The 16,365-nt window shown below is 41.4% G+C and overlaps 1 protein-coding gene across 1 annotated transcript in view; it reads right to left on the bottom strand.

Moving 5' to 3' along the window:
* Positions 1-16,365, bottom strand: part of asap2b (ArfGAP with SH3 domain, ankyrin repeat and PH domain 2b) — a 49,284-nt gene that overhangs the window by 13,002 nt on the left and 19,917 nt on the right. The window contains exons 6-17 of the mRNA XM_071534804.1: positions 14,108-14,237; positions 13,079-13,164; positions 12,770-12,845; positions 9,764-9,850; positions 9,180-9,283; positions 7,404-7,473; positions 4,610-4,697; positions 4,194-4,242; positions 3,832-3,998; positions 2,039-2,172; positions 1,197-1,291; positions 23-212 (exon numbers count right to left, since the gene is read on the bottom strand). Of these exons, the coding sequence (XP_071390905.1) occupies positions 23-212; positions 1,197-1,291; positions 2,039-2,172; positions 3,832-3,998; positions 4,194-4,242; positions 4,610-4,697; positions 7,404-7,473; positions 9,180-9,283; positions 9,764-9,850; positions 12,770-12,845; positions 13,079-13,164; positions 14,108-14,237 (1,276 nt within the window). The remainder of the gene's footprint in view (positions 1-22; positions 213-1,196; positions 1,292-2,038; positions 2,173-3,831; positions 3,999-4,193; positions 4,243-4,609; positions 4,698-7,403; positions 7,474-9,179; positions 9,284-9,763; positions 9,851-12,769; positions 12,846-13,078; positions 13,165-14,107; positions 14,238-16,365) is intronic.

The following is a 16,365-nucleotide window of genomic DNA, read 5'->3' as shown; positions in this document are numbered from 1 at the left end:
GGGAAAGTGAGCGGTGTCCTACGTGTTCGTTGGCCTGTGGGATGGGCTCCATCAGCTCCACCCCCTCGGCGTAGACCTGGATGAGGGACAGGATGTCTCTGGTCTTGACGGACTCGTACAGGACCTGCAGCCGGGACGCAGAGTCCGCACACTGCCGCTGGGCGAAGCGCTTCTCCGTGTACTTGGCCGTGATGTAGTCCTTCCTCATCTGCCTGGAAACCACAGAGCAGAGAGAGGGGGGGGTTAGTCTGATGGGCTGGAGGGTTGCTGGTTCAAATCCTGATCGAGAAAAACTGGACAGGAAAATACCCATACCACCCTTGAGCAAGGCACTTAAAGGAAAACTCCGCAGATCCTCTTCCACTGTTTTATATCATCATTCCAGCAGTTATTTAGTGATGAAGTGTTGTCATTTACTTTTTCACTTTCCCTCAACCTGCCTCATCTCCTTCTACTGCAGTTACTGATTTACTGCATTTCCCTGAACAATAATAATAATAATGATAATAATTAACTTTATTTATATAGCACCTTTCAAAACAAAGTTACAAAGTGCTTCACAAGACAAAATAAAAATGGTGGACAACAATAGTAAAAACAATTTTAAAACAGTTTAAAGGTTCTACAACATTGGGAAGGAAATATAGGAGCAAAAGAGCTACATATGAGGAAGAGTATAACAAGTAAAAATACAACATTATAAAATAATTAATATAATCAATAAAATAAGGAACAAGAGAATGACTTTGTATAATAATAGGTTTTAAGAAGTGACTTAAAAAGTGAAAGTGAAATCAGACCACAAGCCCTGAGAAAGCACACCCAGAATGCCTTTCAACAACCCCCAGAGAAGGAGTGTGAACTTGAACTTGAAGTCCAAAACTTCTGTTTCACTCATGCATCTTCAAAAAGCCTCCTTTACAGGAATTGAAGAAAAAAAGCAGAATTTTCCCATCGGCTTTCATATATTTTTGTCATTTTGCTTTTGGCATTTTCTGTCAAAAGCATTTTTTGGTCCTGGAGACATGAAACATTTTCAGTGCATGAGGCAAAATGTCACTTAATTGTAATTAAAGTCAAAAAGTGAACCTTGACCTCCTTAATATAATATAATAGATAATATAATATAGTTTATTCTAGTCACTCTGCATAAGAGTGTGAGATATTTCAGATTTTTCTGCAGGTTCAGGACTCACATGTCACTGGACTGGTTTGGCTTGGTGACTCCCTGTGCCGACAGATCCGCCTCCATGATCTCGTTGAAGCCGGCGTTTCCCACGTTCTTGGCGAGCTGAAACACGACACGGAGAGTCAGGTTTCATCTTCTGCTGAACTGATCCGCTGTCATATCGAACGCGTCGTGTATCTGTCTGCATTACAGCTCTTTTCTCAGGTTATTGTGACTGTTACTGAGCCGCCTGCAAGCTGCAAGGCAACTTTTCCTTTAGGAACAACAGTCTTGAACTTGACTGCTGTTTTAATTCACATTTTAACTACTAAAATGTGTTGGTAACACTTTACAATAAAGGTACATTAAGGGTTAGTTAATGCTTAATAAGCATTAACTAACCCTTAATTAACAGTTAACTAATGTGTAGTTTACTAATGGTGTTCATGTTAACTAAGGTATTAATTTATACATTATTTAATAGTTTATAAAGATGACTATTAAATAATGTATAAATTAATACCTTAGTTAACATGAACACCATTAGTAAATGATTACCAGACACATTAGTTAACTGTTAATTAAGGGTTAGTTAATGCTTATTAAGCATTAACTAACTCTTCATTAATGTAACCTTATTGTAAAGTGTTACCAATGTGTTTTTAAATATTTATTAAAATAAATACTTGAATACTTTGAAAAACTAAAAGTTCAACTAAAACTAAAAAACTGAATCGAATAGTGGAAATGCAAGTAAACTAGAAATAAAAACTATGAATAGAGCCCATAAACAGAATGAAAAACATGACTGGTCCCGCTTGGCCCCCCCTCGCCCCCCCTTTGGCCCCGCCTCTCTCAGTCTAGACTCACCAGCAGCTCAGAGGTTCCCAGGACGTCCAGGTCCAGACTCTGGATCCTGGAGTAGTGGACTCCCATCTCCCTGTGGATCCCGGAGCACTCGATGCAGATCAGCACCCCGAGGTTGGTGGACAGCCAGGTGGGACCTGACGGGACGGGGAGAGACAGGTCAGAGGTCAGCTGATAGGACCGGGCTTTACACGCTAACTCCAGTGTCCTCCCTCCCAGTCTGTTTGTCCGTCTGTCTGTCACACACAGCAACCCCAACACCACTGACTGGATTTAGATGAAACATTACAGCGTTTTGAAAACGATATTGATTGGCCAAAGAGGGGCGCTACAACGTTTGCTTAATATTCTGTACACCGCGCAAGATATATCGGATGTTGCTAATTTGGTTTTGATGAAGCAGAGTGGAATGATGCGTCTCATGGCTCCATTTGAAAGCGCTCTTTCAAAATTGCACTGATTAGTCTAAGGGGGTAGCCTGGTAAGTCCATCCTGATCACGTGACCTCACATTCTGTTTCGCTCCACGGATCAGTCTGGACTTCTAGCCGCCCACATCGATTTCCTGAAATTACAATGTAACCGGGCCAATCAGGAACCGCGTCGTGGTTGATGATGGAACAAGTATGCACTAGCGGAGTTTCTCGGTGGTTTTCGCCGTTCTTCCGACTGGATTTGTTCTGCTGATTGGCTGAAGGAGTTTGTCTGTCAAGGCAAGTCCCGCCCACTGAAATCGATGTGGGCGGCTAGAAGTCCAGACTGATCCGTGGAGCGAAACAGAATGTGAGGTCACGTGATCAGGATGGACTTACCAGGCTACTACGGGGGGCGCTACAACCTTTAATTGTCTGTACATCACGCACAATATCTTAGTCTCTAGTCACTAGGCCGCCCCTCTTTGTGTTCCTGGTCCCAGTCCAGACAGCTGCACAGTGTCAGCAGTGCTGCAGGATCAGCTCGTCCTCTAACAGGAACCAGTGAGACCGGTGTGAGCAGCAGCTGAAGAATGCAGAGACGCTTCAGCTCAATGACAGAGACACACGAGACACATTCCAGCTCACTGACACAGTGACAGTCAGCTGACTCCGGTACTGTAGTACTACTGCAGTACTACTGCAGTAGTACTGCAGTAGTACTGCTGTTCAGTCCAGTACGCTTTCTGCATTTTGTTGAGCTGACTTTAACAAGCTCTGCCTTTATTGGACATGACTGTTGATATGTTTGTTTTACTTTTATTTTACCACATTTCATAAATATGTTCAAAAATGTGCTATAGTCATTATTATTATTGTTATCAGTGGTGTCATCAGTGGTATTAGTAGTACTAGTAGTTGTAGTAGTAGTACAGTAGTACTAGTAGTAGTCATAGTAGTAGTAATAGTAGTAGTAGCAGTAGTAGTAGTTGCAGTAGTAGCAGCAGTAGTAGTAGTAGTAGTAGTTGCAGTAGCAGTAGCAGTAGCAGTAGCAGTAGTAGTAGTAGTAGTACTAGTAGTAGTTGCAGTAGCAATAGTTGCAGTAGCAGCAGCAGTAGTAGTAGTAGTAGTAGTTGCAGTAGCAGCAGCAGTAGTAGTAGTAGTAAGAGTAGTAGCGGCAGTAATAGTAGCAGTAACAGTAGTAGTAGCGGTAGTAGGAGTAGCAGTAGTAGTTGTAGTAGTAGTAATAGTAGTAGCAGCAGTAGTAGTATTAATAGTAGCAGTGGCAGTATTAACAGTAGTAGCATTAGCAGTAGTAGTAGTAGCAGTATTAACAGTAGTAATAGTAGTACTATAGTAGTACTATAGTAGTATTAGTACTGACTGGGCGCTCCACAGTCACAGCAGCCATCGTTGCCGCTCATCCTCTTCACTTCTCCCACGATGGCCTTGGTCAGCTCCTGGACGATGTTGTTCTCTCCTTCGTCCTGATCGCCTTTAAACGCTTTGTTCAGCGCCTCCTCCTTACTGTTCTGCAGCACCGAGATCCAGCTGCAACCAGGACACACCACATTAGACTGGACTAGACCGGACTAGACTAGACTAGATTAGACTAGACAAGATTAGATTACAGTAGATTTGATAGATAGGGCAGATAGATAAACTAGGTTACAGGTGGATGCCTGGGGTTTAGGGGGACTGAACCTGTGAGCTGCCACTTTCCCTCACAGATCTCTCCATACTCACATCTGACACTCGGCTTCGTCCTCGGTCTGGAAGTGATAGGTTCTGTCGTCTGTGGGAGGAAACACACAACAGAAGGAACGTTCAGGTTAAATCACTGCTGCGGTTTCAAGAGAAACTAAACCCAAAGCCAGATCTGTGTAAAGCCGGACAAGCCTGACACCACCAGGTAAAAAACATGCTACTGAAACAGCCATCTGCTGTTGGCTGATCTCTGATGCTAGGTGATGTCACTGCGTTATGTATACATGTTTGTTAATGCCAATGTATTGTCTAAATTTAACTGATTCATTCCTGTTTGTAAATGCATTAGTTAACATTAGTTATTGAACACTTAATGTAAAGTTTTACCAGCAAAGACAAAGAGAAAAATAAGCAGCAGAACAAGACGTTAGCAGCTAGCTGTGGCTCCGGCTTACGTGAGAACAGATCGAAGCTCTTCTTCTCGTCTGGATTTCTCTTCACCTGGCAGGTCAGCAGGTTGAGTTTGGCTGGAGGCCGGTTCGCCTGGAGAGAGAGAGAGAGAGAGGAGAAAAACAACGTAACTGATACTGAAACTGACAGACAGGAGGCTTTAAAATGTCCACAGGCCGCCCGTACAGCGGCGTGAAATAGAGGAAATGACCGTTAATTTGTTTTGAAATAAAATCAACAATGTGATTTCAACTTTATTGGTGTAGTAAACCGTAGGAAACCTACTCACTCTCATAAAATGAAGATAAGAGGTTTCTTACATGAGACATAAATCCATTTTATTCCAAAGTGCATGAACTGAACGTGGTCACCGCTCTGCAGCTTGCAGATTTTATACTTTGGAATAAAATGGATTTAAATCTCCTGTAAGAGACCTCTGATCCTTTTGACAGCATGCAGGTTTCTTACCAATATTCTACTGATATTAACTGAGACCAGTGTGCCTGAAAGACTGAGCATGGACATCAAATAAGGCGTGGGGAGTTTCACTGCGCTCTGTGTAAAGTTTATTAATTTAATCCCAATGAAAGACACATAGGGTCAAAACAAAGGGAATCGAACCTGTGACCCTGGCAGTGTTAGTGCCTTGCTCCACACTACAGTCAGGGACCTGCTGTCCAGGACTTCCTAGTTTACCGTCACTGTATTTTTCCCACAGTGCCAAGCATCCAAACGACAACGTGGGAGCAAATGCTGGTGGTGTGATGCATTATGGGAAGGCCACAAAGGACCGAATGACACCGATCCAGGAAGTCACCTGACAGGAACCCACTGAGCACTGGGTGTGATGTCAGCGCTGTGTCTCATATACCCAGGATCTGTTTGCTGCTGTACAGCCCAGAGTTAGACCAAGCAGTAACTACTGTATGGTATTTATTTAACCAACACACAAACAGCTCTACAGAGGTGGAAAGTAACTAAGTACATTTACTCGAATACTGTACTTAAGTACAATTTTGAGGTACTTGTACTTTACTTGAGTATTACCATTTCATGCTACTTTATACTTCTACTCCACTACATTTCAGAGGGAAATATTGTACTTTTTACTCCTCTACCTTTATTTGATAACTTAAGTTACTAGTTACTTTGCAGATTCAGATTATTAATGCAAAATATAATCAACTAATAAATTGTGATGTATTATTATAGATTACTGTAAGCTACCCAGCAGTATATAAAGTAGTGGAAATCAGCCCCACCTTTTCCAGCTGCAACATTAAAGTGATGCTTACACATTAATGCATCAATAATTATAATTCAATAATATAATATATACTGTATTATTCTGAAATGGGCCATTCTGCATAATGAGTACTTTTATTTGTGTTGCTTTAAGTACATTTTGATGTAACAATGTATTTCGTAACATGGGAGCCTTTTATGTCATATAATGGTTTAGATATCTCTGCTATTCTTACAAGAGGATTTATGAAGTATGGACCTGTGTGATACCTGCTATTTAGCTATTTGTTATTTTTATTTTGATTTTATGTAATTCCTGAGTCACTTGCCTGTTTGAATGTGTGAGTCTGTGAGCCGAGGTGTTCTGTTTTGTTTTGATTTTGTCCCTCTTTTAATTGTTGTTTTTGTTGATGTGTGTTGCTTCAACGCAATCTTAATGTTTTCTGAATCAAAAATCAATAAACACATATATAAAATATAAGTTGTCTAAATAGTTTATAGACGTCTAGGTCAAAATTGGGCTGTATAGCATTTAAAAAGAGAAAGATTTAGTGACGTCTACATCTTAGTTTAGTACATATGGACTTCTCCAGTAGGGCTGAACAATTAATCAAAATTTTATCAAAATTGCAATACGGCCTACTGCAATTTTCAAATCACAGGAAGCGCAATATTTGTTAAAGGTGAAATGTGTCAAAATATCATTTTAAAGTAAATATTGTGGTGCTGCAGAGATGTCCTGGCCTACACATCATATTCTACAGACTTAAGAAAACATCTTTGTTTGGTACAGATCCCTGCAAAAATCACACCATAATCATTTTAATACGTTTTTTCAATGAAAATGAGAATAATGATGTAAAAATTATCATTCCCTCTAATATCGCAAACCATATCGCAATTGAAATATCAGTCAAAATAACCGCAATTAGATATTTTTTCAAAATCGTTCAGCCCTATTCTCCGGTGCATATTTTTGACCTTTACAGCTGTTTAAATATGTAATAATATTTAATGCTTGGCCTTAAACTGGGCTATGTATTGCCAAAAAGATCCCGGGCTTTACGAGAGCTATCTGCGACGCGGCGTTGAAATGACGTCTAGCGCTCAGTGGGAGGAGTCACAGTTCTGAGAAGCGATGAGGACGATGATCAGCTCAGTCTACGCTCTCTCCCCCCACATGGATCTCAGGAGTGTTAGAACCGGATTTAAATTCAAACTTGTCCTCTTCCCACCCTTCTGTCTGCCATCCTTTTCCTCATGCTCTTCCTTCTCTTCCTGTTTCTCTTCCTCTGCTGCTTGCTCTGTCGTGATTGGCCGTTTGACTCTTCGTGTAAAAACTTCAAAATGAAAAAAAATAAATAAATGAAAAATAAAAAAAGAAAATAAATGCACTTCATCCAGATCTTATTTTTCCCCCTTCCCCAATTTATGGAGAAAATCAACCCAACAGGAGACTTTTAGGGGACTGGCGGAAATGATGGACATGCAGACAGGAGGGGAGGAGCTTCTCATGCAGGAGGACCAATAGGAGAAGGCGATCAGGTCTCTTACCGTCCCGTGACAGATCGTCAGGAAGCCGTTCTTCACCGAACACTTCCTCTTCTGCCACACCTTCCTCAGTCTGGGGAAGAGAGGAGATGCAGGAATGACTGATGCTCCATAGCGACACTCTTAGAAACAACAAGGCATCGGTAAACATGTCGTCCCTCCGTCTGGACCAATCAGGAACAAACATGTCTCCTTGTTCTGAGCTGTAACTGTAGTTCCACCTTGGGCCAATCAGTGTCATTCTGAATACTGAATGCAGAGGTGAGATGCATCATTTCCCCAGGCTTTGTCAAAATCGTTCAGTGGTATTTGAGACTTTGCATGTGACACATGGATGAGCGAACAAATGATGTAGCCTCCATCATCAGAGTAATGCTAAAACACATGAGAACTCACTGGTGAGATGCATCATTCCCCCAAATTTCGTCAAAATCCATTAAGTAAATAAACATTGTAGTGCCTCCTTAGGCCAATCAGTGCTGCTTAGAAAATGCTGGAATGGAGCTATGCAATCTGGGAACCCATCGTCTATCAGTCTGACGACGATTAGACTCTGGGGGCGACGGACAATATTTGGGGGTTTCCGGTGTAGCCAGTGGAGATCCGGGCCAAGACTTCCTCTTCCGTGCGCCGGTCATTGTTTACAGTCCGATCAGCGACTTGAGACGCGAGAATGGAGTCGGAGTTGAAAGACGACGTCTCATATGCAGATATCTGTTTACAGAGATTAGCCGAAATGTCGTCCGAACCTGAAACACCTACAAAAAGTATCGATGTTTGTGTTTTGTGTGGAGAAACGTTCGACTCAAGTTGCTGATCGGACTGTAAAGAATGACAGCGCACGGAAGAGGAAGTCTTGGCCCGGATGTCCGCTGGCTGCACCGGAAACCCCCAAATATTGGCCGTCGCCCCCAGAGTCTAATCGTCATCAGACCGATAGGCGATGGGTTCAGAGGTTGGGAGCTATGAGATGCATCATTCCCCAAAGTTTCGTCAAAATCCACTCAGTAGTGTCCTAGATATTGTGCATGACGTACAGACAATTAAACAAACGCTGTATCGCCTCCTTTAGACCAGTCAGTATCATTTTGAATCTGCTGGAGCAGAGCAATGAGAAGCATCATTCCCCAAAGTTTCAACAAAATCCAATCAGTAGCGTCTGAGATATTGTGTGTGATGAACGGACGGATGGACAGACCGGGGCCGATCCATTGTCCCTCCCCTGATTTCATCGTGGGGGGCATAAAGGTGCTATGTGGAACCATAATGGGTTCTTTAGATTGTCTCCGCAGATGAACCCTTTTCAGTTCTAGGTAGAACCCTCCACAAGATAACAAACCTAGAACCTTAAATGAATGGTTCTTCTTGAACCTATTCATAAAGCATTCCTGCTGGAACCGTAGAGGGTTCTCTTTGTCCTCTTGCCATATGATGGCCAAAACAGATATGGAATTTATAGTTAAGTAACTTTGATAAAATACAATCATTTCAGGTACAGGGGGATCTGTTTATATGCAATGGAATAACTGGTCAGACTTGGTATGATCCTGACAAAGGGCAGGAAACCAACTGCCATGAAAACAGCCCACAGTGGCTGTTAAATCCCAAAATTCAGACAGAATTTTGTCCAGACAGAGTTTGAGAATAAGAACAGGACTTCAGCTGATAGCTGGTTCCCTACAGTCTAGACTAACTTACCACCCAGATAAACATTTACCAGCATTTGGCTGGTGGTCAGGAGGTTTCTCTGTGGTATTATGGGATGTTGCGGACACTCACCCCTCACTCTTCTTGTAGAGCATCCCGGAGCGCTCGGTGCCGTGGGCCTTGTTGCCCTGCAGCTGGTGGAGGCTGTAGCCTGCATTCTGCTTGGCCTGGGAGTCCTGAAACCAGGACACACAGGGACATTAATGTTCATATTTATACTGAACCTGTGATATTTTAGTTACAGGGTGGTGTCTGTAAGCACTTGTCTATCGGGCCAGTCTTTAAAGGAATATAGTGAGTTTTTTGGGAGATTTTAAAAGAGAACATCGACACCAAAATCATCCATTTGTCCCATGTAGACCTTTAGCTCCAGTGCTCCATGCTAACACTTTAGCATACACTATGTTGAGTGGCAGTAGCTCCATGCTAACACTTTAGCATACACTATGTTGAGTGATACTAGCTCCATGCTAACATTTAAAGATCAGAGCCTTTGGCAAACAGGAACCAATAATCCTATTCATTCCCGCCATAGGCAGAAAAAAAGGAACCAGATAGGATCCAGATAGGATCCTAAAGTCCTGATATGACGACATCACGGTTACTATGGTGACGCCTCTGCTAGAGACCTTCAGCACAGTGAAACAGCTTCACACCTCTTTCTGCTCAGACTGCAGCGAAGCCTTCAGGACGTCCCGGAGCTGAATCAGCTGTTTCCTCTCTCCATCCTGAGTCTGTTTGATCTGATGAACAGAGAGGAAGAGGAAGACAAAGTAAAAACCTTCATATCTGGTCTCATCTCCGACACTCACCATCCCCCACCTGTACACACTGTTACCCGATTTCACTCAGTTTGAGAGTTATGAATCAACCAGTTTCAGTTTCTCAAATGAAGAGTTTCATTCCAAAACAAGGCAGCAGTAAACATGTTGTTGTTCCGTCTGGGACAATCTACGGAAGAGGATTAGGGCCACACGTGAAAATTCGAGTTCTGAGATTTGTGACGACCCTCCGGCTAGCTCTGTGTATGTCTTTTGCCTGTCCTTACAACATAACATATGGGGGCTTTATGTATTCTTCGTTTCGCACTCGGTTTGTTTTGTTTAACTTTGTCGGCCCAGTTGTAGCATGGTCAGTGAGAGGCTGCTGCATCGGTACTGTTTTGGGGAGTAACAACGCATTATGTAATAACTTGACAAAATGCATTTTGTAATAATCTGCCGCATTTTGTAATACACAGCCTGAACGCAATATGTAATAAATTTTCCCGCATTTTGTAATAAATTATTACATATTGCGGTGGTTATTTGTCATACACAGTGGCAATTCAAGGTGCTTTACAAAGATTAAAAGATTTATAAGAACAATGAATAAATAAATAGTGGTGTAGATAAAAACAAGATTTAAAATAAGTTTAACATTTTTTAAAGAACTCAAATAACTCAACTTAACTAAAAGCATCCATGAACAGTGTGGTTTTGAGTCCTGATCAATCAATCAATCAAGTTTTTATTTGTCACGTGTGATCATTCAGGTACATGTAATGCCGTCAGTTCTGATTTACATACATTTTGATACATAATGCACTGTATTATTACATTTTCATCATAAAAAAAGTGCAACTCCTGCATTTTGTAATAACCACTGCAATATGTAATAATTTATTACAAAATGCGGGGAAATTTATTACATATTGCGTTCAGGCTGTGTATTACATGCGGCAGATTATTACAAAATGCGGGTGTTATTACATAACGAAGTGAAAATGTATTACATTTTGTCGTGTTATTGCATAATGTGTTGTTACAGGGAGTTATACACCAGTGTGTTAGGTTTTGATTGGTTTAGTTTGTGGTATGGTTTGTGTTACTGTTGCTAGGTTGATGCTGTTTCATTGGTTGCCTGGGAGGCTCGTTTGTATGTCCCAGTAGTGTGTTTTGGTTGTTTTGTGGTGTTTGGTGAGGGAAGAGCCATGTGGGAGATGTTTGTTGGTGGGACCTATGGTAATTATTGTATGCCTGCCTGGTGTGTAGCAGTTGTGGTTTGGGTAGCCTGCTAATTTTGGAGCATGGTTGTTAATTTCCCCTGTTAGGCACAGCAGCGTTTCCCCTTTGGGTTTCGCTGGTGTCTTTTGTAGTGTTGTGAAGAGTGTTATGAAGCCTAAGGTTGTGCTTAGCTAGTTAACTGGGTGGGTAGCTAGTGGGGAAGCTCCGTTTGGGTCGGCTGCCCGGACCGGGTCTGCTGGCTGCACTGGAGCATCAGGTCTGTTAATCAGGCTTCCTGTTGTGGCTACTTGGGCTCTGTTTCGTGGTTGTTGATTATGGCTAGTGTTGATGGCTTAGAGTTGATAAGTGGTTTTCTGAAGGCCACCAGGGCTCCTTGAGGGGGTTCCAGGGGGTCCCCAGCAAATTGATGAATTGTTAAATTTCACTATTACTTAATTTACAAGAAGTTAACACAATTAGAGAATGTAGAAGAATGACTGTTTTGATCATAGTTTCACTGTTATCTCTCTACCTATAATATAGATAGTTTTCTGGTTACATCATATCTAACAACAAAATTATTCTCAGATTTGGGTCAGAGAGACAAAAACTCATCAAATGGCGGTCCGTGGCTCCAATGTGGACTAAATTGGGGGTCCTTGATATGAAAAAGATTGAGAATCACTGGTGTAAGTTACCTGCTCTTTGTCTGTAGCATTTCGGTCGTGTCCTAGTGTATCTTTGTATTGTGCTGGTTTGGCCAGTGCTGCGCTTGTTGGTTAACACTTGTGTGTTGCACTGGGTTATGTGCAGCTTCTGGTTAGCGTTTTGGTTGCTGCTATAGCACTGTGGTTTTGGTATTTCTATTTGCCACAGTGTCAGTTGGATTACTGTCAGAAGTTTGTGTATCCTACTTTGGAGCAGACTTGCAGATGCACTAAAGTTTTAGAAATTGCGGCCCATTTGCTGGAGCAGGGTATACTGTCTTACGGAGCAGCCTCTTCTCAAGCCTGAAAACCTAGCAGTGAGTTGGAAGAACATGTTGCTGACACCTTCTCCCACACCTAAGGTGATGGCAGGGTGGGTGTCATCTTTTCTGGGTGGGAGTGTTACGCCTTGTGTGAAGTTGTTTCCGTCAGTTAGTATTTGCTGTGCAGTTTCCCCTGTTGCTCTGCCTTTGTCCTTAAATGATACAACCTTTACTTTCTCCATGTTAAAGGGACGGACAACGTGGTGGCGGTCGTGTTGTCCCAGACCTGAAGCCTAATGTAATATGTTGTCTCTGTTTCCTGTTCGTCTCCTGTGCTGTTCTTCCCTTCCTCTTAAACTGTTGCCTAGGTACCGAGGTCTGCTGAGGATGGGGCGAGAAGCTGGCCAGAGGCAGGCGGGCTGGAGAAATTAATTTAATATATATGTAATTTGTAAAGTTGTATTACTTTGTTTCCTTTTTATAATTTTTTCACGTGTCGCCCTAAAATCAGAATTCTGAGTTTAAAGTCAGAATTGTGACAGTTCAGAGACATTTTTGGGTGAAATACCCCTTTAGATCAGTTCCTTACTATGGACTATGCCATTCCTTCTTTCGTTACCGTCTTTCCAGGCTATCTCCACTATGTTCTAGTCTAATAAAGCTGAAACATCACAGCAATAGTTCTAAAAACCATAGAAGAAGCTCACCGTGGTCAGGTCTGTCGCCAGTTTCTCTATGGAGGGTTTCAGATTCTCCACAGCCTTCAGTCCGTCCTGGAAAAAACTGAAAAGAGAAGGAAAAAATGGTCAAAATTGAAACCATTACCTCTCACTGCCTCGTGCAGCGTTAAGATTAAGACAAAATTACTTGTTAAGATGGATACTCTCTTGCAGTGTATGTTACAGATATTTGAATGATAAACTTCAGATGATTGTTTATTTCTGAAATGAAAATATTCTGGAATTGAACTCATTTTTAGTCTTGGGGAAACAGGAGAAAGAGGCAGAGCGACCTACTTGCACTGAGCGTGGAAATACTTGATGAGGTTCTGCAGAAAGTCGACTCCCTTCTTGACTTTGATCTCGTTCACTTTTAGAAGATACTGGAGAGAGAGACCAAAGTTACGGAAATAAATGAAATTACACACAATGAAGAGGGCATAAAATACTTTTTTAACCTTCTCAATCTCGAACTTTGTAAGTAAGAACTCAAAGCTCATAAAACTAAAAAAAGCCTCTTTGCTTTTGCACAATAAGAAACAGTTCTACAGAAACCCTGAAAGGTGGAAAAACAGAAAAAAAAGTTTATCTCATTCGGACAAGTTGCTAAATCGTCTGGACGACTTAAGTAATTTGGACAAGTTACTAAGTCGTTCGGATGAGTTACTAAGTCGTTCAGATGAGTTACTAAGTCGTTCAGATGAGTTACTAAGTCGTTCTGTCAACTTACTAAGTCGTTCTATCAACTTACTAAGTCGTTTGAATAAGTTACTAAGTTGTTCGGATGAGTTACTAAGTCATTCTATCAACTTACTAAGTCGTTCTATCAACTTACTAAGTTGTTTGAATAAATTACTAAGCGTTTGGACAAGTTACTAAGTCGTTTTATCAACTTACTAAGTTGTTTGAATAAGTTACTAAGTCGTTCAGAGGAGTTACTAAGTCGTTTTATCAACTTACTAAGTCGTTTGAATAAATTACTAAGCATTTGGACAAGTTACTAAGACGTTTGGATGAGTTATTAAGTCGTCCAAAAAAATCTTGTTTCACTTTGCCTTTCAGGGTTCCCATACACTTCAGTAGGAATCCCTCCTTAGGTAAACCTACATTTTAGGCTTTTGTCGAACGCTCCACAGTGACTTACAGTGAGTCAGCAGGTAGAGGTTCAGTGCCTTGCTCAAGGACTTTGACAGTTCAAATGGCTGTTAATGGACACGCAGCGGCTGCTGCAGGAATCAAACCTGTGACATTTTGGTTACAGGACATTCCTCCCCTCAGCCAGTTTGTTTCCCTGACCTCTCACCTCTGACCCCTGGCTGACCTCACCTCACACATCTGCAGCTGGAAGAGTCTCCTCTCCTTCTCCATCTCCTCGGCGATCTCCCCTCCGCTGAACTCGGTGCGGATCATGCCGTGCTGCTTGGCGTGCTCCCTCTTCTCCTTCTCGATCTTCGTTCTGCAGGACAGCACAAGAGGTCAAAGGTCAAGTTAGGAGCTCGACTGGCCTTGGATTAATACTGCAAAAAAATGTCTACCTTAACAAGTGTTGAATCTTATTATTCTTAGTATTTAAAACTTAAGACACTTGATTCAAGAAAACTCTAAAAACAAATTGATTTGCACTGGAAACAAGTGGAATTCTCTCATGTCGGCAGATTTTTTTCACTTGTTTTGAGAAAAATACGATTTTATGAGTCGAAACTAGATTAAGTAATTTGAGATGGAGTTATTTTTTTAATTCAATAAAACTGATGTTAATTTGCATTGGAAACCCAAGGAATTATCTCTTTTTCTTGTTTTTACAAAAATCAGATTTTAAGTGTTAAGTGCTCATTTGGTTTAATTACTATTACAAAACGAATATAACAACACATAAACCTTCCTGTATGAGCCATATGAAGGGATAAACTATGATCTAATTCCAGACTAGCTGGTTAAACAGTGTGTGATGTTCCTCTGGTCAGTAAGTCAACAAGCTCGTTCCCACTGACTGTCAGCCTCCAGTTAACCAGGAGAATCATTGACCTGACAGTCAGGTGGAATGTCTATCTGTTTTTCCTAAAATGTGTGAACAGTCCACTTCTCTGTTTTGCATCATGATCTGATAAAAAGTGGTGAAATGAGCACAAACTCTGAAACGCAGATTTACCTGCGGATACAAATTATGTGAAAATTACGTTCCTCCACCACAAACTGGATTCTGTGTCAAGTCTTCCAGGTTTGATTTCCAGACAAAGCGACACGTGAAAGCAAAGTCCCACATGTCGGACCTTCCCACCAGCACCTGAACGCACCATGAGCACTCAGCAGCGCCGCTGCCTGAACTTCAACAGTATCTGTAGAGGGAGTGAACTTCCTACTCTCCTTTTAACAGAGACAATCTTTGTGCTGCGTCTTCTGTCTTATCTGCTGGTTTATAAAAACACAAACCTCTGCTTGACCTTTGACCTGCCCTCTTTGTCTCCTGGTTCCCAGCTGATTAGACCCTGACCAGACCCAACTGAAGCTTCTCTAACAGGTGAAAGGTAAATCACAGCCCCCCCCCACCCCCCCCTCAAATCCACTATGCTGTTTTTTTTGTGTTTTTTTTCCTATAACTCCATATCTAATTTTTTTCTCATGTTTTTGCCCAAAGATGTGTATTTAACAAAACAAAAATATATATATATATAAAAAACACATTCTTGTAATCCCATATAAACTTGAGAGTCAAGTTGAATGTCCTGAATACTTTTCATAATTAAACATCCCACTATGCTCTTCTCTGATTAAGTATCTTGTTGTGAAAACTTTGATGTGTATTAAACAGAATGTAAGTTATTCTGTATTTGAATATACATTACAAAAAATATCCATCTTAACAAGCCATTTAGTCTCATACTGAGTCTTCACATCTTTCTTCAAACAAGGGAAAACATTTTCCCAAATTCTGCCAATGTGATGAGATACTTCCAATTGCATCCAATGCAGTTTCACTTGTTTAAGGAATTTTCAAGCGTCAATATCATGAAACAAGGCCGATCACTGCAGTAGCATCAAGAAAAATGACACTCGATTGAAGAAAATTCCTGTAACAAGTTGATTTTCACTGGATGAAACTCTCAACTGCGGTGGCCGAGACGTGTCGAACGAACTGCATATCCAAAACGCTTTGCAAATTCTAAAAACACAAGCGCATTAACGGAAACACACAAATGCAAAAGCCACAACATAACAACGGAAGTGAGCAACAACGGATGTTGACAATGAAACGGACCGACTGTTATTGCCGGCGGACTATTATTGCTCATTTGTGACAATCACATAGCGATAGTAATCATAGTTAGCTAGCTTACTTCTCAAACGGGCGAGAACTTTCCTCTTCCACATGTGCAGACAATAATAGTCCGCCAGCAATAATAGTCGGTCCGTTTCATTGTCAACATCCGTTGTTATGTTGTGGCTTTTGCATTTGTGTTTTCCGTTAATGTGCTTGTGTTTTTCAAATTTGCAAAGCGTTTTAGATATGCAGTGCGTTTGACACATCTCGGCCACCGTACTCAACACATTGATAACCATGTAAAGTTTCATTTAATCATTTATTG

The sequence above is a fragment of the Centroberyx affinis genome, unplaced genomic scaffold, assembly GCF_046629955.1.
Source record: "Centroberyx affinis isolate AG114_WGS23_722 - 3 ecotype Tasmania unplaced genomic scaffold, CSIRO-AGI_Caff_v1 ptg002629l_1, whole genome shotgun sequence".
NCBI lineage: Eukaryota > Metazoa > Chordata > Actinopteri > Beryciformes > Berycidae > Centroberyx > Centroberyx affinis.
Note: the sequence above shows the minus strand (reverse complement) of the source record. Positions and strands in the feature narration are given on the sequence as shown.